The sequence below is a fragment of the Lissotriton helveticus genome, chromosome 2_2 (assembly GCF_964261635.1).
Source record: "Lissotriton helveticus chromosome 2_2, aLisHel1.1, whole genome shotgun sequence".
In the NCBI taxonomy this organism is placed as follows: domain Eukaryota; kingdom Metazoa; phylum Chordata; class Amphibia; order Caudata; family Salamandridae; genus Lissotriton; species Lissotriton helveticus.
The window spans coordinates 337,500,568-337,523,120 of record NC_136060.1 but is presented as its reverse complement, the minus strand read 5'-3'; the positions used below and the strand labels follow the sequence as shown (position 1 = coordinate 337,523,120).

The 22,553-nt window shown below is 47.4% G+C and overlaps 1 protein-coding gene across 3 annotated transcripts in view; it reads left to right on the top strand.

The window, feature by feature from the left end:
- EVC2 (EvC ciliary complex subunit 2) overlaps positions 1–22,553 on the top strand; it is a 526,400-nt gene that overhangs the window by 316,178 nt on the left and 187,669 nt on the right. For all 3 annotated transcript variants that reach the window (XM_078678486.1, XM_078678485.1, XM_078678484.1), the window contains one exon: positions 21,911–22,030. In XM_078678486.1, the coding sequence (XP_078534612.1) occupies positions 21,911–22,030 (120 nt within the window). The remainder of the gene's footprint in view (positions 1–21,910; positions 22,031–22,553) is intronic.

Below are 22,553 nucleotides of genomic sequence, written 5' to 3'. Positions count from 1 at the left end.
TAAAATATATAAAAACATGATCAGGTTCTTAATGCTAGGCGTTTATGCAGTGCAGTTAAAATGATATTGATGAACTTCCCATCTCTTGCTAAGGCCTGGGCTGAATTGTTACTAAAGCACAAAGTCGATGCTTCACTGCAGTGTCTCAGTGATCGTTCCCGAAAGACGGGGATCAGTAGGCGACGTCGATCGGTGGCAAAGAATGGGCAAAGGCAAAGCAGGTGGAGCCAGGACTCATGTATATAGTTGCAAAACCTGCAAATGGGCTGCTCGTTTCACCGAGCCCACTCTGGGTTAAAGTTGAAGATTGGTAGGGCTAGCAGCCTCATGTATAATATTTTGTTGCGAGTCTGGGGGTTGAGGGAGTAGTTAAAGTATAATTGAGGTTTCCCCTTGATATGATTCATTCAAGGCAGTGAAAAGTTCGTTTTTAGATAGCCCGGCAACGTCAGTCTGAAATGAAACTGAGATGATTTGTTTTGTTATTGGTTTTTTCCACGTTAGCAGAGGAATAGTTGGGTTAATGAGAGAGGTTGGTTTAATCTTTAATGTAGAGATGGCAAGGTGCAACTGTTTGTGCCAAGGGGAATGTTCGTCCTTGAACACAGCTTGTAGTTGCTCTTTCAAAGATTGTCCTTGTGCTCGTAAGGTGTGTATATAGTATTTGATTAGGTCGCCCAGGCAATAGAGGTTTGCGCATGTCAGGCCCAGCTCGAGTCTCATCCTCGACCTCCTCACATGCTGCAGAACGGAGAAGATTTTCTTATAAGCTTTTATTTGTAGGTTTCCCAGAAATGCGTCCATTTTCCCGGGAAAGGCCAAGTGGCCGTAGGTAACTGCAGGTAGTAGTTTGGTCCGTAGCACCCTTAGGATTGGTTCGGCTGAAGGGCTGTGCAAATGACGATTCCGACGCCTAAGGCTATGGATGATCCTCAAACCCTTAGACCTTAAGTGTCTATGGTGTGCTGCTTGGTTTGCACTAGCGTTGAACCAAACTCCTAGGTAGTTGTAGCTGGTGCAGGTCGTTATTTGTGATCCCCCTGCTCTCCAAGTAAGATTTTTCTTTTTGTACCTCCCAAAGATCAACATTTTCGTTTTTGATTCATTCTTCACAAGATGGTTCTTTGTATTATATTTATTGAGAGCAGTGAGCAATCTTTGCAATCCTGTTTTCGTGTGATCCATGATGATGATGTCATCGGCATATTGCATTGTCTGTAGGCTCAGCCCGCCCAGTTTTGGGGCAGCCAGGGCTGCGGCTGCCAGTTCCTTTGGTAGATCAGCAGTGTAGAGGTTGAATAGTAGCGGAGCAAGTACACAGCCTTCTTTTAAGCCATTTTCAGTTGCAATATTTTGGGACAATGTTTGTGCACTGGTTTTAATCCTAACCCAGGTATTATGGTGCAAGGATATCAATTTCCAATTTCCAATTTAAAACATTTATAGAGCGCATCGTTCACCGTACGGTTTCTTGGCTCTAGTGAAAGGTCCGGTAGCTGAGGCAGAATAGCAGTCCAAAGACAGGAGTGGGCAAGTTACACGGAAAAGGCCTGTTTAAACAGGAAAGTTTTGAGGTCTTTCCGAAAGGAGACATAATGAGTGGCAGAGCGTAGGTGGGCTGGAAGAGAGTTCCAAAAGGTGGGGGCCAAGGTAGAGAAATTGGCTCCACCCCACTTTTTGCGCTTAAAACGTGGGATTTGAAGGAGAGACTTGGAAGAGGAACGAAGCTCTCTGGAGGGAACGTATTCGCTTATCAGCGAGGAGATGAAGGCAGGGGCAGTGCCGTGGCGGGCCTGGAAGGTCATGCAGGCGATTTTAAAAAGGGCGCGTTCCCTGACAGGCAGCCAATGGAGCTCCCTAAGGAGGGGTGAGGAATGATGGTAACGTGGGAGACCATAGATTAGCCGGGCCGCCTGGTTCTGCACCATTTGGAGCCTCCCCAGGCTGTATGCCGGGATGCCATTGTACAGGGCATTGGCATAGTCCAGCCGCGAGATTACTAATGCGGCCATGATCAATTTAAGTGCCTGGGGGGAAAAGAAACGGGAGACAATGCGGATTGTTCGGAGGGTGAGAAAGCAAGAGGAGACTACGGAACTAATTTGTGATTGAAGGGTAAGATGGCTGTCCATTTTGACTCCCAGTGTTTTAACCGTGGCAGATGGAGTGGGGGCGGGACCAAGAGTGGAGGGCCAAAAGAGGGGGTTCCAGGGACTGGATGAACCACCAGTGAGAACCAACTCGGTCTTATCCGGGTTCAATTTGAGATGGTTGTGGTTCATCCAGTCCCTGATAAAAATCATAATGGACTGGAAGTTAGAGATAGAGAGAGAAGAGGAGGATAGATCAAAGATGAGCTGGAGGTCATCTGCATAATTAAATACGGTGACCTCCAGCTGCGCACGTCCGCTGCGCGTCCTGGGGTTGCACATTGATATAGGAAATCTTAAGGGCGGGAAGGGGGCGTGGCCTCTAGGTGGGCGTGGCCAGCCGCGATGGAAGCCGGAGGGAGGGGGTCACGTGAGCGCTAGGTCCGCTACACGGCGCCCTCAAGGTGCAAAGTGCTGTGGCAGTGAAATAGTAAGTTTTAAAAGCACAGTATACAAAATATCACAGTTTTTAAAATCACACTCCCGGCTATTTTGCCTCAGGAGACTCGAACCAACCGAGCGCTAGCAACTCAGCGCTTAAGAAGGGCGGGAAGGGGGCGTGGCCTCTAGGTGGGCGTGGCCAGCCGCGATGTAAGCCGGAGGGAGGGGTCACGTGAGCGCTAGGTCCGCTACACGGCGCCCTCAAGGTGCAAAGTGCTGTGGCAGTGAAATAGTAAGTTTTAAAAGCACAGTATACAAAATATCACAGTTTTTAAAATCACACTCCCGGCTATTTTGCCTCAGGAGACTCGAACCAACCGAGCGCTAGCAACTCAGCGCTTAAGAAGGGCGGGAAGGGGGCGTGGCCTCTAGGTGGGCGTGGCCAGCCGCGATGGAAGCCGGAGGGAGGGGGTCACGTGAGCGCTAGGTCCGCTACACGGCGCCCTCAAGGTGCAAAGTGCTGTGGCAGTGAAATAGTAAGTTTTAAAAGCACAGTATACAAAATATCACAGTTTTTAAAATCACACTCCCGGCTATTTTGCCTCAGGAGACTCGAACCAACCGAGCGCTAGCAACTCAGCGCTTAAGAAGGGCGGGAAGGGGGCGTGGCCTCTAGGTGGGCGTGGCCAGCCGCGATGGAAGCCGGAGGGAGGGGGTCACGTGACCGCTAGGTCCGCTACACGGCGCCCTCAAGGTGCAAAGTGCTGTGGCAGTGAAATAGTAAGTTTTAAAAGCACAGTATACAAAATATCACAGTTTTTAAAATCACACTCCCGGCTATTTTGCCTCAGGAGACTCGAACCAACCGAGCGCTAGCAACTCAGCGCTTAAGAAGGGCGGGAAGGGGGCGTGGCCTCTAGGTGGGCGTGGCCAGCCGCGATGGAAGCCGGAGGGAGGGGGTCACGTGAGCGCTAGGTCCGCTACACGGCACCCTCAAGGTGCAAAGTGCTGTGGCAGTGAAATAGTAAGTTTTAAAAGCACAGTATACAAAATATCACAGTTTTTAAAATCACACTCCCGGCTATTTTGCCTCAGGAGACTCGAACCAACCGAGCGCTAGCAACTCAGCGCTTAAGAAGGGCGAGAAGGGGGCGTGGCCTCTAGGTGGGCGTGGCCAGCCGCGATGGAAGCCGGAGGGAGGGGGTCACGTGAGCGCTAGGTCCGCTACACGGCGCCCTCAAGGTGCAAAGTGCTGTGGCAGTGAAATAGTAAGTTTTAAAAGCACAGTATACAAAATATCACAGTTTTTAAAATCACACTCCCGGCTCAGCCTCAGGAGACTCGAACCCCTAGTCTCAAGGCTGAGAGAAGAGGAGATGGTATTCCCCAGGACTTTAATTTGTTCCACAGCGTCCCTCGATTGACCCGCTCTAAGGCTGCGCTGTAGTCCACGAAGCAGCAGAATAGAGCTAGTTGGCAAGCCAGGGTAGCTTTCCGCGATAAGTAGGACAGAGCCATTATGTTGTCCATCGTGGAGCAGCCTGCTCTAAAGCCTGACTGGGAGTGAGGAAGGATATTGTTTTCGCTGGCCCAGTTTTCTAGTTCCGCCAGTAAGACCCGGGCCTATGCTTTGGCTCCGATGTCTAGCAAGGCGATCAGTCTGTAGTGTACCGGATTTGAGAAGTTGCCCTTTTTGTGGATTGGGTGTAGGATTGAGCCCTACCAAGAAGGTGGAATTTTAGCTGTGAGAAAAGCATGTGCAAAAAGGGGTGAGAGGAGTTCTACCCAAAACTGCCGGAATTTTTTTAAGACTGCTGCAGGTATTCCGTTTGGGCCTTGTGCTCCATCGTTCTTCATGCGACTGATGATCTTACTTACTGCGTTTTCAGGTAAGGCCAGACCAGAAGTATTTCCGTTGAGTGGGGCTGGGGGTGTAGGGGTGGTTGAACGCTCCCGTGCCCCGCCATTATAAAGTTGGTTAATGTGCTCCACCCATACGTTTTCAGGGACTCCGTTTTCTCCGGTGTGGCCGTTGTTACTAAGCTGGTTGATATACCTCCAGAAATGGGCCGGATTTCTATCCTTTAAGAGGAAGAACATTTTTAGCCAGGGTTCCTCTATACGCTTGTTCCGTTGGGCCCATGCGCGTTTCTTACGAGCTGCCCTGTGTGGCCCTTTCGTGGATAGCTGGCCAGCTCTTTCTGCTTTTTTCCTGCTATTTAGGCCGTTTTGCCTCTTTCGTTTATTTTCAGATGTTTCCTTGTAAGAGGGTTGCTTGAGAGCCTTTATCATCCGTTTTTTTGAAACGGCGGATGAGCCCCCCAGAGCCTGATGTAAGTCGCTCAGAAGAGTGGGCCAGTGATGCAAAATGGCTACTGGGCCGATAACGCTTTTTAGTTGGGCGTTTTTCGTTACCCAATCGGCCAGTTTTGGATCTAGGTTAATAGACCATTTAATCCTGCGTGTAAATTGCTCATTTTCCTCGCCTGTGGGTTCGCCTATTGGTGAAAATCTGCAGGATGCGGTGAGGGGAAGACTAAAGGAAGCTCTTAAAAGCCTGTGGTCGCTCTCTGTTCGATGATCGATGTTAAAATCCGTTAGGTGATGGCCAAGCATGTTTCCAATGAACAGATAGTCAATAGTGGAGATGTTTCTATAAGTTGGAAGGGGTGCCCATGTGTGGTCATTTGCTTTTCTTAGGCTGGAAGCAGATGATATAGAGCTAGCTTTAAATAGAGCTTGTAGATGCGCGACCTATTTGGCGTAATTGTTTTCATTTGGTGGTTTATCGAGCAATCTGTTGTTGAAGTCCCCGGCTATGGTTGGGGTATTTAATGAGAAAGTCTCCAATTGTGGCGGCCAGGGCACCAGAGCTTGGTTTCTCGGATATAGGGCAGGATTGACATAGCAGTTGAAGAGAAGCAAACGGAGCGAGTTGTTGTAATATTTTAATCCGTTGATGCATACTACTTGTGTTCCGGTTGAGTCAGATCCTATCATGGTTGCTTCCAGTCTGCAAGAGTGTTTGATAGAGACCGAGAGTCCGCCCATTGGCCGCCCAAAAATGTTCCGTCTCATGGCTGGGACATGGAGTTCGTAGTACCGGGAAGGGCGGTGGTGGTAGTTGCCCATGTTTCCTGAAGGCAGATTAGATCGCCACTTTGAAGATACTCTACAGCCGGGATGTTCCTGATCATTTTCTGGAGCCCGGCCACATTCCAGGATATGATTGTGAGGCCATAGATTTGATTGTTCCATGTGTAGTCTGTATTGTCTTTGAGGAAGTCAAAGATACCGTTGAGCTGACTGTCGACCATTTTCGACCTGGTGTCCTAGTTGGTAGTTGAGGGCCTGAGAGCTGGAAAGGACCCTTCTCTGGTTGCTGGAGCAAGTGATCCTCAGTTGTTCTTGCTGATGAGGAATATTGGCCTGATAGTGGCCAGGGCCCGAATCTTCTCCGCACTTTAGAATGGAATAAGTGTTTTTGGAATTTTCAGCTAGGACATGAGGATATCTAGGTTGGAATTGGGGCCTGATCTCTATGCCCCAGTCTGCAAGTTGATTTGCTTCACGTAGCATTGCTGTCAGGTGTATCTGTGGATTTAGCCCTACCACAGTTGACTCGTCGTGGGAATCGCCTGGCAGACTTAAAAATTTCACCCAGGTGATATCAGCGGATCATATATGGTTCAAGGATGGAATGTGATTAAACAGACGCAGAATATTTCTCCTGTTCAAGACATCGTAGTTTCCTTTAGCGTGGTATCTTGGAGTAAGTACGGCAGTCACCTCTTCTGGTTTTAGGCGTCTACTGATCCTTGGGGTGCCAGATGTAGCTTGGCTGTCAGGCACGGGTGTTGGTCTGTGTATTGAAAGAGTACTAAAAGCTGTGGGTCCGAGTGGGAATGTTGCCGTCTGTTGGGTCTCCATGTTTGTATTGTATGTAATAATAGAGGGTGGTTGCTCAATAACCTCCAGATGAGACCTTAGGAGGGTAGTTAATGTTGGTAGTCCGGGAGCTGGGCTTTTCCCTGCGCCTAAGGCTACTGCAGGTTCAGGGCCAGTAGGCGTGGAACAGGCCTCGCCTTTTGATTTGTTGTGGGAGCGAGTCAGGGAGGCGGTGGGAGGGGGCACCTCTCTGGTTGAGTCTTCATCGAGGCTCTTGATCTTTATTGATTTTGGTTGTAGGTTAATTGGTGCCAATTCTACATCTTTCTTGCTTGATGTTTTGTTCGTGAAGATTGGGAAATGTTTAACTGAGCTGGTGACTGGATTAATTGTATGTATGCGGGTGGTAAAAGATGCTGCTCGGTTGTTAGATTTTTCCCTCTTTTGTGCTTTCTTGAGCTTTTTCTTTGCTTTCCTAGAAAGTGGGGCTGCCTTTTGGTTGAGCACTGTAGCTACATCAAGTTCTTCTATTGTTTGACAGCAATTCGATGGATGTGATACGGTGGATGTAGTCTGCGTTGAGAGTGTTGGGCTAGGAACTGCAAGTAAGGTTAGCTGCGGATTTTTTGTTGGACTAACGGTAAAGTCTGTGGATCGGTTGACTAAGTTATTAGTTGATTCCTTGTGTGAGTTAGTTGACGCCGATGACAAGGAAGGTCCAGTAGGGAATCTTGAAGAGCGAACTGAATCGACTAAGGAGGTCAGGATGGCAGGTAGATTTGCCCATTGGTCCACGATAGCCGCGCATGAGCATGAGCAGGCGAGTAGGAAATCTGGTTTGCAATATAGTCAATTTTTTCTTTCAGCTCAGATAGGCGTGTTGCTATTGTCTGTAGCAAGTCCATTTGTAGCTCCATCTTAGAGGATTGCCAAAGCAAGGCTTTAGCCGTCAGATATTGTGGATTGGAGATTTTTGATGATTCTGGGGCACCCATGAAGCTGGAGTTCTATGTGTTTTCAGGGGTGTGATGTTGATAATTTGTCCCACTGGATAGTCTGTACAGCTGAGGGGTGGACTCCAGGGTTTGCTCGATTTTGACTTCGAGTTGCTGTAAAAAGGATGCTGAAAGTTCTCCCAGATCTTGTTTTTTTGCAGCAGCCGGGGAACATGTAGCTGCGTTCGAAGAAGAGAGTTGCATGATAGGTGAATGGGGTTGATGTATTAGTGCCTCAGTTGTTGTAGTTCTAGTGTCCCCGCTTGAGCCAAGTCGGAGTCCGACCGCACTGTGGTGGGACTGTTGGTGGTAGTCATATTATGGTGAAGGAGCGATTGGCTGTTAGTCGCCGCTTGGCAGGGGCCCTGAGTAGTTGTTGGTGGAGGAGAAGAGTCGTCCCAGGCGCTTGGGCTGTTTCCTAAGTGGTCTGTCCTGTCTTTTACTGAAAGGTTGTTTAGAGTCCTCGGATGCAGGTAGTTGGTTATGAGGCCTGGGTTGATGGGTTTTTGTTTGTTTGAAACCTTAGGGGTCCCGGGAAGAGTGCTAGGATTTGGGGCGTTTGTACCATATGTACTTGAACTGTTCGTTATAGGTCCCGCTAAAGCTTCACCGCTGAGGGCCTCTGCGGGTGATTTTGATCTTGTAACTGGGATCCGTGTTGGCATCTTATTGTAGGTGCAACTTAGTTGGTGGTTGGTTGAGCCTGCGATGGTGAAGGAGGCTTTGGATGGCGTCGAGTCGTGGGCTCACAAGGAGTAGGGGTCCAGTTCGGGTTTGCTTGTTGTGCCCCAGTACTCCTGCTGCTGCTTACTCTCGTGCTCCTGTTGCTCCTCAGCTCTCTCTTCCCGCGGCGCTGGGAGCGAACTCGCGGCTCCTGCCGCACCGGGATGCACTGGAAGGCAGTTTGCAGCTCCCGCTGTGCTGCGCTGTGGATCGGCGCACAGATCTCCGCCGTGCTGCGGGTCAGCTCGCGGCTCTCCGCCGTGCTAACTTCTCACGTTCAGGTTGGTCGGGGGGCGGTAGAGATGGATTCAGGGGGGTAGAGATGAGTGTTCAGGCTCAAAGTGCCCCCTCGTGACCCCCGTCTCACCTCTCTCCACACCCGCGGCGTAGTTGCGGCTCCTCGCAGGTAGCTGCTTGCACACGCTTCAGGCTCTGGCTGGCTGGTCGCGGCTCGTTCCACTGCAGCTGCCGCCGCTTGCCGTTACCGCTACCAGGCTGTGTGTGTGTCTCACGAGGGAGGGAGGAGGGGGAGAATTATTGCCGACTGTGTCCGCCGGAACCCCCGCGCCGTGGTGTGCCTTAGTGTCGGTGGCGGTGTACGCTGTTCTCCCCGCTCCTCTCGGTGCTCCTCTCAGTGCACTCCTCGCTTCGAATCTGGGCAGTCTCGACTGCGTCTCAACAGCGCCCTCACTGTGTGCAGTATCAGGACTTGGGTATGCAGGACACAGGCAGGACACAGGCAGCTTTCCCGGCTGATTCCAACAAGTGGTTCTTGGGTCTCGGGTCCGAGCCGCTGCCACCGCTGCTCCACTGCTCCACTGCTTCACCTGCTTCCCGCTCCCGCTCACCTTTGGTCTTGCGCAAAACCTGGAGATGGATCAACAACTCGGCAAATGCATTGGGTCAGTTTCTGACAAATGGGTCAAATTAGCTCACTTCCCACGTCAGCTGGAGGGGCTCACCGGTACTCTCAGTGGATTTCACTGTACTGCAGGACCCAGCGCTGCTCCCCGCTCAGTGCAGGGCGCAGGTGAGCGCGGGCATGACAGCAGCCTCCAGAGCCGTGGGAGCAGCAGGGGCCACAGAAATGCAGAGCAAAGGGCAAAGAGCAAGCAAAGAGCAAGCCGGGACCAGGGAGCGAAGAGCGAGCCTGGAGCAAGGGGCAGGGAGCGCGGAGCTGGCGGCTAAGTAGTTAAACATCCGCTACTCCAGATTGCTCAAACCAGTCTTGGCACTAGTCAGCCCCCTGTGTCTCTGGCCCCCCGGTTCTTGCTCAGATTTGCCGGCTCTTGCCTAACGCGCCTGGCCGCACCCAGTCGCAGTCACGGCCGCGGCTCTGCTCTGCTCGGCTCTGCTCCGATCTGACAGCTGCACTGCAGACTGCAAACCCCGGGAAATTCAGCAATGAAAACATCCGGATAGTAACTACAAGCCTTATTAACTGTAGAAATGTTCAGGGGCGGCTGGTGACATTTGAAAGTGGTGAGGCGCAAAGTGATTTGCATACTGCACCGTAGAGAGCGAGCGCAGTGAGCGAGCGAGCCTGAAACCCATAAGGTGTAAACCCATAAGGGGTAATGGGCGGCGAGGGGAAGGGGATACATGGTGCAGAGTGTGTATCTGATGCAGGTGGGATTGGCTTGTAAACCCGCGTAAACTCCCAGGTCTGATGCCAGCCTGCGGGTAGGTTTCCAGGCAACCAATTTGCGTGTCAGTACGTGCCTCTGGTCCAGGGCTCCCTGACTACTGAGTCAGTAGTCAGGGAGCCCTGGACCAGAGGCACGTGGAGGAGTGGTGTAGAGGGAGAGTGAAGTGGAGGAGCTCAGAACGAGGACGGCGATGCCATCATGCCGAGACACAATCAGAGTGAGAAGGGAAGGAGAGAGAGCGATCAGAGACAGACGGGGCGATTGTGACTCCCCCACTATTGGTGAGAGCCTTAAGTGCTTTCATTGCTCACCTCTCAGAAGCATGAAGAGCCACTCAAGCTGTAGAATGTTGCGTGACATCAGGAGGACAGCAAGTGCATGGAGGGAGTAGCATGATCACACAAATAACGGATTATCCATATTGCGCAACTTGGTAATAAAACAACTAAAATTGGTGACATTTATTACACCAATTCGTTAACCATCTGTCACTCCTCTCTTCCATATCAAGTGTTTTGCTGAGACAAACCCCGTACTCATCATCATCACTCACTCATCCACTGTTCTCGAAAATGCCATGATCAACTCCCCAACCCCGAGCTCCTTTGTGTGTTGCTTCTCCCCTGAAAACCTCTCCCACTCCCAGTGTTGCTTTTGCCACCCTCGCAACCATCCCATTGCTTCCTGGCTCTCTCTTCATCCATTTTATTTATTCTTAAAGCCCCTCCCTTTCCTGCGCTATTTGTAATCTGGGCCTCAAAGTCTGCTCAGTCTCGGACAAACACGACTGATTAATTAGTTACCCTGGCTGCAGAGTTACAGACACAACACCTAACTCGTCATGTGGCAAGTGGAGAAACACCTCTCCCTATCAGAAATTATCCCTGGGGAGTCTACAGACAGTACAGAGTGAGAGTGTGCCTTGCAGAAAGTGGCTGGCTATGTTTCAAAAGAGCTCTGGATGTACCCTGCACGCACAGTCCGTGTCGTGTGATACCTTAAAGTTGGCAGATGCGGTCTGGCCTTTAGTGTCTACTGTCTCTTACTGAAGTAAGTACTGTAGTCTGGTGTTGATGACGACGGTCACACGGGTCGAGAGGAGAGGAGACTGGAGAATCGAGAGAGAAAGCACAGGCTGAAGCTGGCCCTGCTGCATGGTGACCGGCCAATCCTGCGCCAGGATTGGCTAGGGGGGCACACTGTTGCTCGCCCTGTCGCCCTTGTTAACGCCGGGGGCTGCTGCCGGTTTAACCAGCACCCCCCTGGTCACTCGCTAATGGGGGAACTTTAATGCGCATGCTCGGGCTAGTTTTAGCCCCAAGCAGCACTTGCGCGCTAAGGTAACAAGTGTCTGCCTGACACAACAAATGTATGTCACGTGGACTGATACAAGCTGCGCAGCAGCAGTCCAGACCAGCCCCCCTGCGCGCAGCACTCCTGTTTAAGTCGGGTGCTGCCCGGATTCCGGGCGGCGCTCGGATGAAAATGATGATTTATTTTTACAAAAATGTGACAATTATTTTCCTTGCAGCCGCGGGTCCATGGGCTAGTGGGGCTACGCCCCTACGCCCCAATGGACGCACCGCGGCTGGAAATGTTTAAGCCTATTTTAGATCGAGTAACTTTACTTTGAACTTAGCGAAGACTTCACTTACTCAGCAATGTTCGCCCTGGGTCTGCCGCTGAGTTTTTATGATTTATGCACTTCGTTACCCCTATTAACTCAAATGGACTGTTAGTTTATGCTTTTATTGGGATAATTTTGGCATTCACCATTTTGTTATATGCATTCTTTACTATTACAGGGGAACTATGTTTTGTAATGTTACTCTTGAGATTTCTTCTTGCCAGTCTCTTCACAACCTCTATTTTTAGAAAAATTAGTTAAACTGTTAAAATGGTTTTATTTTTTAATTATTCTACATTTCTTCGGTAACAATCCATTTTTACCCATCGGCACAACACTGAATCATTTTAAAACTGTAATTGTCATAATGAATAGCTTTCAAAATATATACTAAATCGCATGATAGAACGAGAAGGACATTTTTAATTCTGTAAAAATTGAAAAATATATGCGGCAAATTCAAGATCTGCTACCATTCTGTTGCAGTGATCCGAATTGGCCATTAAAACCCACTTCTAAGGTCTGTTGTTGCATGTGCACTCTTCATTATTTTAAAAAGAATGTTTAAGGAAAAGGGCCGTGAAGGTGGTGGATCTGGAGGTTCTGGTTTCCCACTGTTGGGTCTTCTAAAAAGTGTCTTTCTCCTGGAGAATGGATGTTGTACAGAACTGAAGGGTACAAGCAGCCACTTCCGGTTTATTCACCTTCCTCAGAGGCCAGTGGCACTGGAACGATTTTTAGAATAGATGACCGTGTTTTTTTTTTTAAAACACAAATAAATACTGGCAAAAGAAAATCCTTTAAAGAGCCCCATTAGTGCTCATTCTCCAGAAAAAACAAAAAATTTTGTGGGGTGCTGCAGCAAATCCCACACCTCTGATTCCAGTGCCTCTGTCAGAGGCCTGCAAATTAGTGAAATCACAAGGACTGGTGAGAACTGCCTGCCGCCAGCTGGGCCCTTTCCCATTCTTCTCTTGTGGTAGCTTGAGGTTCCACCTGATTGCAAGGGTGCATTGACAAGTTCCGGCTCATAAACGCATTTCACTGGTGGGCAAGGAGATGGGGAACTTCACCCAGAAAACAACTGGCTTGACAAGTGTGCCTTTCTGAGGATCAAATCTGACAACAGATTGCACGACTCTGGCATGGTTCCAGGCACTTGGGGGTGATGTAGCGCAAAAGGGTTTCCCAAGACAACTATGATGTTTGTGCTACTGTTCGGCTCTTACACTTAGCTGCAATGCTTAACAAAAAGAATTTCTCCTTTGTGGCTGCGGACCTGTCATTCACACTTATGTTTCATGCTTGGTTTATAGAGTGACAGCAAATATTCCTCTAAAGGATACCCCTCAAGAGGCCTAGGAAGTGATGAAAATTTAGCTTAAGGACCTCCAGGTCTTATAAGAGCTTGAAGGCCATAAAAATCACCACCCCTTGTTATAAATATAAAAATCACAGGGGCAGAAACAGGTGGAGATTTGAGGTGGAGATTGCCTTTAAGTCTTAGCAGCAGTAACTCGTAAGGGTAAGGCTTGAAGATTTGGAAAATTTAGGGCAAAGGAATCCTGCATCCATAGTTTTGGATTCCTCTAGCGAAAGAGTTTGTGGAATAGTTGCTTCACTGGCTAATAGTACTAGACTCTTGCTGTCCCTTAAAAAACAGTGGTTCATGTCCCAGTAGTGAAGCATTTTTGCCTGCAGGGAACTTCTGTCTTTGGCTAGAGCATGTGTTAGGTCCTGGGAATAGATGAAATAGTGGGCACATACATAAAAATAGGTGACCAGTTTAAAGTGGATATTTCTCTTCCTCCTTTATGAATCATCTTTACTGAACGGTACCCAGAAATGTATTCAGATTTTGCATTTGCAGGCAAACGTATACTGCCTTAGTGTCACTCCTATGCATTTATAACTGTTTTCCATTGTTTTCTTCTTGTACATTTTTATACTTTACAGAAATTCAGCTTCTAACTCCCATGAAAATATGGGGTGTTTGGTGTTACTGTATTATATATTTTGGTCTTTTGTCGAAGGCCGTACCAATACTTAAAGAGGGTTACGTTTCAGTTCATTGCTTGTCATTTGTTGGCTTTCTTATCAAACTAATGTTCTTCCTTCTTATTCAGTGACTTTTGTTGCTCTTTTTATGTATGCCCCTCCCCTGTGGCATACTATCCTTTCGATTGGATGACATGTATACTTTTATAAATCCACATCAGAGAGCTACTTGTTCTTTTTTTTTTTTTCTGGCAGTTCCCCATGCAAATGCATCTGTTCTCTTGCTTTCCCCTTCATTGGCTGCTTTCCAACTGAAATTCTCGCCCATGTGCTCTGTGTTGCCCCACCCTCTTCACTCTGTGTTTTTCCTCCTTAACCCCCCACTTGCCCTGTTCTTCATTCGCCTGTCCTCATACTGGTCGGTATTGCCTGTTTTATATCCTTCTACCCAGCTTTACTCACTGGCAGCTCCTGCAGCACATTGGAAATTACTCCATCTCCCTCAGCTTCTCACCTCCTTGCCCCTCCCCTTCTGCCTTGTTCTTTTTTATTTATTTTTTATTTTTAACTCTTTAAATCGTAAGTCTAAATAATATGTGCTTTAAACACATTCTATTACGTTCTCTTACCTACTGCTCCAAGATGAGCGTCTGCCATCTTATTTTTTATTTATTTATTTATTTTATTTATTTATGAAGCTTATAAAGCGCACGACTACCCCCGACGGGGGTGTCCCGGCGCTGCAGACTGCAAACTTGAAAAGGAAAGGACAAATTAGGAGGAGGAAAATAGCCAGGTCTTCAGACGGCTACGAAAAAGGGGTTCAGAGGGAATAAACCTAAGATCTAGTGGAAGGCTGTTCCAGAGTTTAGCAGTCATTACAGTGAAAGCTCTACCGCCCATTCTGGAGCGGCGGAAGCGAGGGACTGCGAGAAGACGTAGGTTGTTAGACCGCAGAGATCTGACCGATTGGGAGAGTACAAGTCTCTTTCGCAAGTATCCCGGGCCTGACCCATTTAAGGCCCGAAAAGCAAGAGTCAGCATCTTAAACTGAATACGCCTGGAGATAGGGAGCCAGTGTAGTTTCTTACGATAGGATGCAACCGACTGACGGTAGGGGATATTGCCAATCAGCCTCGCTGCCGCGTTCTGAACGATCTGCAGATGTTCAATTTGATACAACGGGGCCCCGGCATAGAGACTGTTGGCATAATCCAAATGTGAAGTTATTAGGGCATGGGTGACCGTTCTACGGGCATCCACAGGAAGGTACGGAAAGATCTTTCTCATCATACGCAATTTCCCGAAGCAGGCTGCAGTAACCTTATTAATTTGGGCTTTACAAGAGAGAACATCATCAAATTGGAAGCCCAAATTACGAACTGTATGGACCGGGCTAGGAGGAGGATTGAGCACGGGCGGCCACCATAAGATGGAAGGTATGGTGTTTTTTTGATTAAAAATAAGACCTCCGTCTTATCGGTATTGAACCTGAGATGGTTAGAGGTCATCCAGGAGCATATGTTGCCAAGACAGTGGCGAAAACTGGTGAAGCTGGAGTCAGAGTGATCTCTAAAAGAAAACATTAGCTGTGTATCATCAGCTTAAGAGATCACTCTGATCCCCCAAGACTCCACCACCCTAGCCAATGGGGCAAGATACACATTAAAAAACAGGGGGCTCAACGCAGAGCCCTGAGGCACGCCACAGACAAGGGGTTTACTCTCAGATTCAAATGGTTTGAGAAGAACCCTCTGCGTTCGTCCTTTAAGAAAGGAACTGATCCAAGACAGAGCGGGACCACCCAATCCAATCTGCCTTAGACGATCCAATAGTATCACATGGGACACCATATCAAAAGCAGCGGATAGGTCGAGGAGGACCAACATGGCCTCCTCGCCCCTATCCACACACTCTCGAATAGTCTCAGAGACCTCTAGGAGAGCAGTCTCAGTACTGAAACCAGTTCGGAATCCCGACTGAGAATCGTGTAGCAGAGAATTGGTTTCCAGATAGTCCGCAAGTTGTAACTGCACCGCCTTTTCCAAGACTTTCGCCGGTTTAGGGAGAAGGGAGATGGGGCGATAATTACAAAATTGTGCCGGATCCGCATCCACCTTCTTCAGGATGGGGACTAGCATAGCCTCCTTCCAAGCAGTCGGAAATTGGCCTGAGTGCAGTGAAGAGTTCCAGATTGAAAGGAGTGGTTCGATCAAAAGGGGAGCCAGGTTACCCATGACCTTGGGCGGGACCAGGTCTAGAGGGGATCCGGATTTACACTGAGTGAGCAACTTAAATGCGGACTCAGTCGTAAGATCTTTAAAGGCCACCAATGACGAAGTTGCAGGGTCCCTGATCTCGGCGATGGAAGGGGTCAGAACGGGTGTCAGAGCAGACGAGAAAGAGGACGTAATTTTGTCAATTTTGTCTTGAAAATACTCTGACAAGCCATTACATAAGGCCTGGCTAGAAAAATTCTGGGGTGTCATAGCGGGAGGTTTAACAAAGTCTTTTACAATATTAAAAAGAGTTTTTGCGGAGTTATCTGCATTTTTAATTTGTAAGGCGAAGAAGTCTCTCATCGTGGACCTTTTTAATTTGAGGACATTTTTTAAAGCAAATTTGTAGATATTTTTAGCCTCTGAATCATAGGTTTGTCGCCATCTGCGTTCTAATTTTTTACAGCTGCTTTTTTCCTCACGCAAGGCCGGAGAAAACCACGGGGCAGATGGGCGAGATCTTGCAGAGGTGACAGGCTGTAGCGGGGCGGTAGCCTCAATGGCAAGCACTAGGGCCGAATTGAGCTGGGCCACGCTTGCGTCAATGTCGTAGGTTAATGGGTCAGATTGGTACGAGAAAACGGGATCTAAGGCAGTGCAGGTGACTTTATGCCATTTTCTTCGAGGAAAAATTTTTAACTGCATCCAACTCTTCTAGAGAAATCTTCCAAATAGCAAAATTCCTGGTTGATATCCCCTTGGTTCTTGCTGATCCGAGCACAGCTCAGGCCCGCTGTGAAAGCCAAGCCGAATACTTCCACAGCAAAATACAAAAAATTGCCTCTGCATTTAGCTCACCTAATTTATCCCAAGATACTGGAACCAGCTTATCTAACATCATGACTCCAAAACTAGATGAGTTTCCACTGCTGGACGAGAACTCACTTGCAACCATTATGATGAAAATAAAATCCGGATCTCCTACAGACCCTGCCCCTCCCTATCAGTTAGTAAAAATCGAGAACATTATCAAACCTGTCATTCTCAATATATTAAACTCATCTATTTCCACAGGCTCAGTACCTACTGCATGGAAATGTGCTCAGGTTAGGGCTTTGCTGAAGAAATCCACTCTAGATCCAGGGAATATGGCCAATTATCGGCCTATTTCCCTCCTTCCGTGGATCAGCAAACTCCTAGAAAAACATGTCAATTCATCCATTACTCAATTTCTAGAGAACCATCATCTCCTTCATGACTCCCAAGCGGGCTTTCGCCCAAAATTGGGAACTGAGGCGGCCCTCCTGGCGGTAACTGAGCTAGCCAGGAAGCAAATGGATCAAGGCGGCACTGCAGCAATTATGTTGCTTGACCTCAGTGCCGCCTTCGATACTGTTAACACCAATATTCTTCTTCACCGCCTCAATCAGATCGGAATTTCTGGGAAGGCCATGCAGTGGCTCCAGTCATTCCTGGAGAATCGATCTTTCAGGGTAGTTGAGGGTACTACTCATTCCAAAGTTTGGCCCCTGGATCAAGGCGTACCTCAGGGCTCTTCATTGAGCCCTACCCTTTTTAATATTTACATGCAGCCACTAGCCGACATAGTGCTCTCTTTCGGCATAGATATAACAACCTACGCCGATGATACACAGTTAGTTGTATCCATGAATCAAGCAGACCCTTCCCCGTCCAACCTAAGTAACTGTTTGGTAGCGGTAGCTCAATGGATGGCCACCTCACATTTGAAATTAAATGGCGAGAAAACTGAGCTTATGGTGCTGGGTAACCCAACCATTCCCAGCCCTCTGTCAGATTGGCCACCTTGCATGGGGCCCACACCCCAACCGAAATGCCACATAAAGAGCTTAGGCATTTGGCTGGACTCCAACCTTAGCTTTATGCAGCAGGCTACCATTCTTTCTGCCACATGCTTTGGGCTAATGCGCATGTTGAGAAAAGTGCTGCCTCTTCTTCCTTTTGAAGCCCGCAGAATAATGGTTCAAGCCATTATCCTGTCCCGTCTGGATTACGGGAACTCGCTATATCTGGGTGCCCCCGCACTCACAATCAAAAAATTACAGGTGATCCAGAATGCTGCAGCTCGCCTCCTGCTGGGCCTCAACAAACGAGAGTCAGCCACCACCGCCCTGAGGAAACTGCACTGGCTCCCTGTCAAGGCTAGAGTGCTATTTAAATCTCTTTGCTTTATGCACAAAGCTATGTGGAAGAATGCCCCTACTATGATCTGTTCCTTGGCAAAACCCTATCTTCCTCACAGATCCCTAAGATCCAGCACTGCTTTTCTGGCTACGGTTAGTAAAGTCAGACGGACAAGATGGGGCGGACGCTCCTTCTCCTGGAATGCCGCGAAGGAATGGAACTCCCTGCCCACCTCCATTCGCAGTGAACCTAGCCTTCTAAAATTCCGGAAGGCTCTGAAAACGCATCTGTTCATTTAATCTCTTTCCTTTCAGTATGACGGTACTTAGCGCTACGAGGCCTCCGGGTTGTTTGCGCTTTACAAAACCCGATTAATAATAATAATAATAATAATAATTTTCTCCCGTACTCCCTATCAAGTACCACCGGACTCGGGGCCAAGGGGACCATAATATCAAACGGGAGGAGGTGATGGTCTGACCAGGTGAGGGGAAGGGAGGGGTGAACTGTAATACCGGGAAGATTTGAAAAAATTAAATCGAGAGTATGGCCCGCTTTTTGCGTCGGGCCCTGAACCAATTGAACCAAGCTCAGGCCCTGTAAGGTGTCTAGTAGTTGAGTAGCCTGAGCACAGGAAGGGTTTTCTGCGTGAAGATTAAAATCACCAAGCACTATAAAGTGCGGATGTTTCAGGGAAAGGTCCGCTATAAGATGTACTAGCAGCATTAGTGAAGGGGCTGAGGCACTGGGGGGATTATATACTAAAATACCGCCAAAATGACAGCAGCCGAAACCGAGATGGTGAAATACATGGCTTCAATCAGCCCTATATTCGTAAGTTTCTTGATATTCAGGCACAGGTGAGATTTCAGGATGATAGCAAGACCACCCCCTGTTTTACCCTCTCGATTAATACCCATCAGAAGATAGCCAGGGGGGGTGGCTAAATGGATGTCTGGTTTGGAAGTGTCTTTAATCCAGGATTCCGTAAGGAACAGGATATCCCAGCCATGAGAAACAAGTGCTGTCCAGATCTCACTGGCATGGCGGGGGAGAGAACGACAGTTGACCAAGCCAGCCCTCAGCGTCGATGGGAGACTTGTACGCTTGGCTAAGGTGGCAAGTGGAGGGACACGTTTATCCCATGGAGGAAGAACCAGATCACAGTGTGGGCATTTAAAAGGGCGACCCTCCAACTTACACGGAGGGCAGCGAGAGAATGGCGTGCATATACCTGATCTCATTTGTAAAAGCTGCTCTCTCGTCCAACAGATAGAGCTGACCTCAGCATAACGGACAGGGGGACTGGCCCTGGGCCCGGGCCAGGCGTGGACGGGCGCAGACGGGCTTGCCTTAGGCGCGCCCGCTGCGCCCGCCCGCTGCGCCCGCCCGCTGCGTGGACAGGAGGTCCCTTGACTTTTGTACATAGCGAGGAGGGTGGGAGTCGTCCAAGAGCTGGACCGCTACCCTGCCTTCCCCTAAGATGGCGGCGGCTATTCTCTGCGTGCCGGCGTCAGCGCCTCAATTCGGCTGCGCCGGTAGGCAATGGAGGGTAAGGAGACCCTGGAGGCTATGTAAGTCTCACCAACAAGGATCGTGTCGCCAGGGGATTTAAAATTGCACCGTTCAAATATTTACAGTTTTTAAAATAATGTCAGCAAAAAGTACACTGATTAGTATGGAGGGAAAGTGAAGAGCGCCCCCGGCTTTCGCCTCAGGGGAAAGAAAGCAGTAGTCTGCGAGCCGGCAGGTAATGATCCCTTAAGTAACGCGGGAGGGCGGGAGTCGTCCAAGAGCTGGACCGCTACCCTGCCTTCCCCTAAGATGGCGGCGGCTATTCTCTGCGTGCCGGCGTCAGCGCCTCAATTCGGCTGCGCCGGTAGGCAATGGAGGGTAAGGAGACCCTGGAGGCGATGTAAGTCTCACCAGCAAGGATCGTGTCGCCAAGGGATTTAAAATCGCACCGTTCAAATATTTACAGTTTTTAAAATAATGTCATTATCATAATGTCATATGTCATAATGTCATAATCTTAGGGTAATAATTCAAAAGAAAAAACAAAAATGGCTGCTACAGCACCACACAAGCATGTTCTTGGCGACGCAAGGGCCACTGTAGTGTTTACATATGTGTGCGTATGTGATAACGCTTAAGAATCATCACACTTTTTTTGCCGGTGCTGTTCAGCATCAGGAACACAGGAATACCAGTGGGTTTTTATTTTTGCCAAACCTGAACAGCATTGGCAGGAAGCAGTGAAACAGCCTATAGGTTTGTATCCGCAAAACCAAAAAGTGAGACCTATTAAAATTCCAGCGGCACATATTCTAAAATTCTTGTGGTATTCCGTAAAAAGTACGTGAGCTTTAGGATCAGCTTTTTCTTCAAACCCCAATTTGTGATTCAACTGCGACCAGAGACGTTTTAAGGGATGGGCAAAGTGGGCCCTGGCCCAGGGCCCCTGGCTTTTAGGGGCCCCCTGATAAAGCCAGCTCTGTCCTGCCGAGAGTCTTACATTGAAGACCTTTAATAATTCTTAGATTGTTTTAAAGAACTTTTTTATTTAATTCATTTTTAATATGGGTATTGTGGGAGTCTGCTGCAGACAGTTTGCAGAGACATGGTGTGTTTGTTTCATGGAACTTCCATAAAAAAAGATTCTTTCAGATCAAAATAGGACCTCATATATGAGAAATGGGAGGAAGTCACAGATTTTATTTCACATAAATTATTAGCAGTAATATTCGTGAGCTGCTCTGTGTTACAATATTGAAAATACACATCACTATCATTTAAAAATTGGTCGAGGGCGACTGTGACCTGGCCAGAGAGGTCATGAGAGAGCTGAAATAGGTTCATGAATGCAAACCTAATCCAAACTAGGGCCCCCAAAATACGTTTGGCCCAGGGAGCCTACATTCCTTAAGATGTTCCTGATTGCTGTGGCTTAAATCCAACTTTTTATATTTTTAAATTTCAATTGCAAACGTTTTGGTGAATGATCTCTGATCCATTGAATCTTTCACAGCTGGAAAGCTCTTAATTTGAAAGCCATCAAGATGACAATTTGATGTGATTGTTTTTTTCTTGTTGGAGGGATTACCTTCTGGCACTGGACGCTTTTCATCCTGCTGCTGCAGCCTTAGAATTGTGACTCCCCGGTTTAGGAATGAACAGATGGTCATCGATATATTCCACGTTGTCTCGCTTTTTTTCTGGCTGAAGTTACTCCTATCATTTTTATTTTTTATTTTTTTTGATGTACCTGTGAGTTCCAATATGATGTTAACACGAAGGAGGGGTAATGGCCGCTCTTGCTTACCTCCCTCGTGCTGTAGAACCTGCTGAATGTAATGTACTGTTGCAGACAATTTCAGTATACTTTTTGTGCGGCAAAATGTTCTATTACTTCTTCTCTCAGAAACAATCTATTTTGAAATCAGGTGTTTCCCCGAAGAAATGAAACGATCCACAATGTTCTGTGTTTTAGAAACATAAACCCTATTCCCATTGTTTATGGACAGGTTGAAAATTGTTTGCTGAGTGTTGACATGCCCACGCGAAGATACAGTAATAGAGATGTGGGTGTAATAAGCGCAGTCAATCAGCCGGGGTTGACTTGCTAACAGCAGCGTTTTGTCTCCAGTTCTTTAGTCTGACTGTGTCTTAGTGGAATGCGGAAATAGAAAGAGCCCCCCGCATGGAATGTCACTCACATTTGGCCGTACTGTTTTGGAAAGACTAGAAACAAACATCAATTCAGGGTATCAATGAGTAATTGAGTCATCAAACAGTAATTTGTGATTTACTGCTTGATATCTATTCTGCTGAAAAATGATAAGTTGTAAAATGTCACCTCTTATACTTTTAATGTTTCATATAAATATAAAATTGCCTGGTCATTTATTTGCTTGCTGAAAATGAAAAAATGCCATTTAAATGCCATTTTAGAATTTGGTATACGATATGCTGTACCGTAATTGTCTTTGGAAGAATTTGGAAGATAACCTGTTTTCCAGAATATAAATATTTAATGTTAATATGGAAATCTCTTGGATTTTGCTGGATGTGTTGCCTTTATCAGAGTAACGAATATTTATTAACCGTGTGTTTTTAGCAGGCAAGTCTGAAGATGAAGAAACCTCCTCAGCATAATAAAGTAGATGTGCTAAAGAAATCTGTGGAGGATAAAATTCGTATCTACGAAGAAAATATCACACAGGACCAAATTAAACAGGTACAAAGATTTATTACACGAGTACAGCATGAACATCTATTCTCAAGCGAAATGCTGTTTTGGAATGAAGGCTTTCCAGTTTATAAAACTACAATATTCGCCGCCCTGTTGAACCATTACGTAGATTTTATGAAAATTGGAGCACCTCGTAAACTTGTTTGCTTGTGTGAACCTTTAGTTCTTTTTCAGCACAGAGCTTTTATTACTCAATTGTTTTTGATGAAATGTATACATTAAAAGAAAAATAACTGAAATAACTTTAAGCCCTGGGATTCTCTCAGTTCTTTGGGATACTGACAATCTATTAACCAATAAGAAGGCTTATTCAAAATATATATATTTTTTTTAATTTGATAAAATACCACTAACGCCCAAGTCAGCATCAAAGTGCTTAACAAAGGGAAACAGCTAGTACATTTGAATAGTTAAAGAACCAGACTGCTTAGCTCACATGCAAAATCTGAACTGTTTTAGCGAAAATAAAACTAAAAATGCGTGATAAATATTTAGAAATTAACCAATG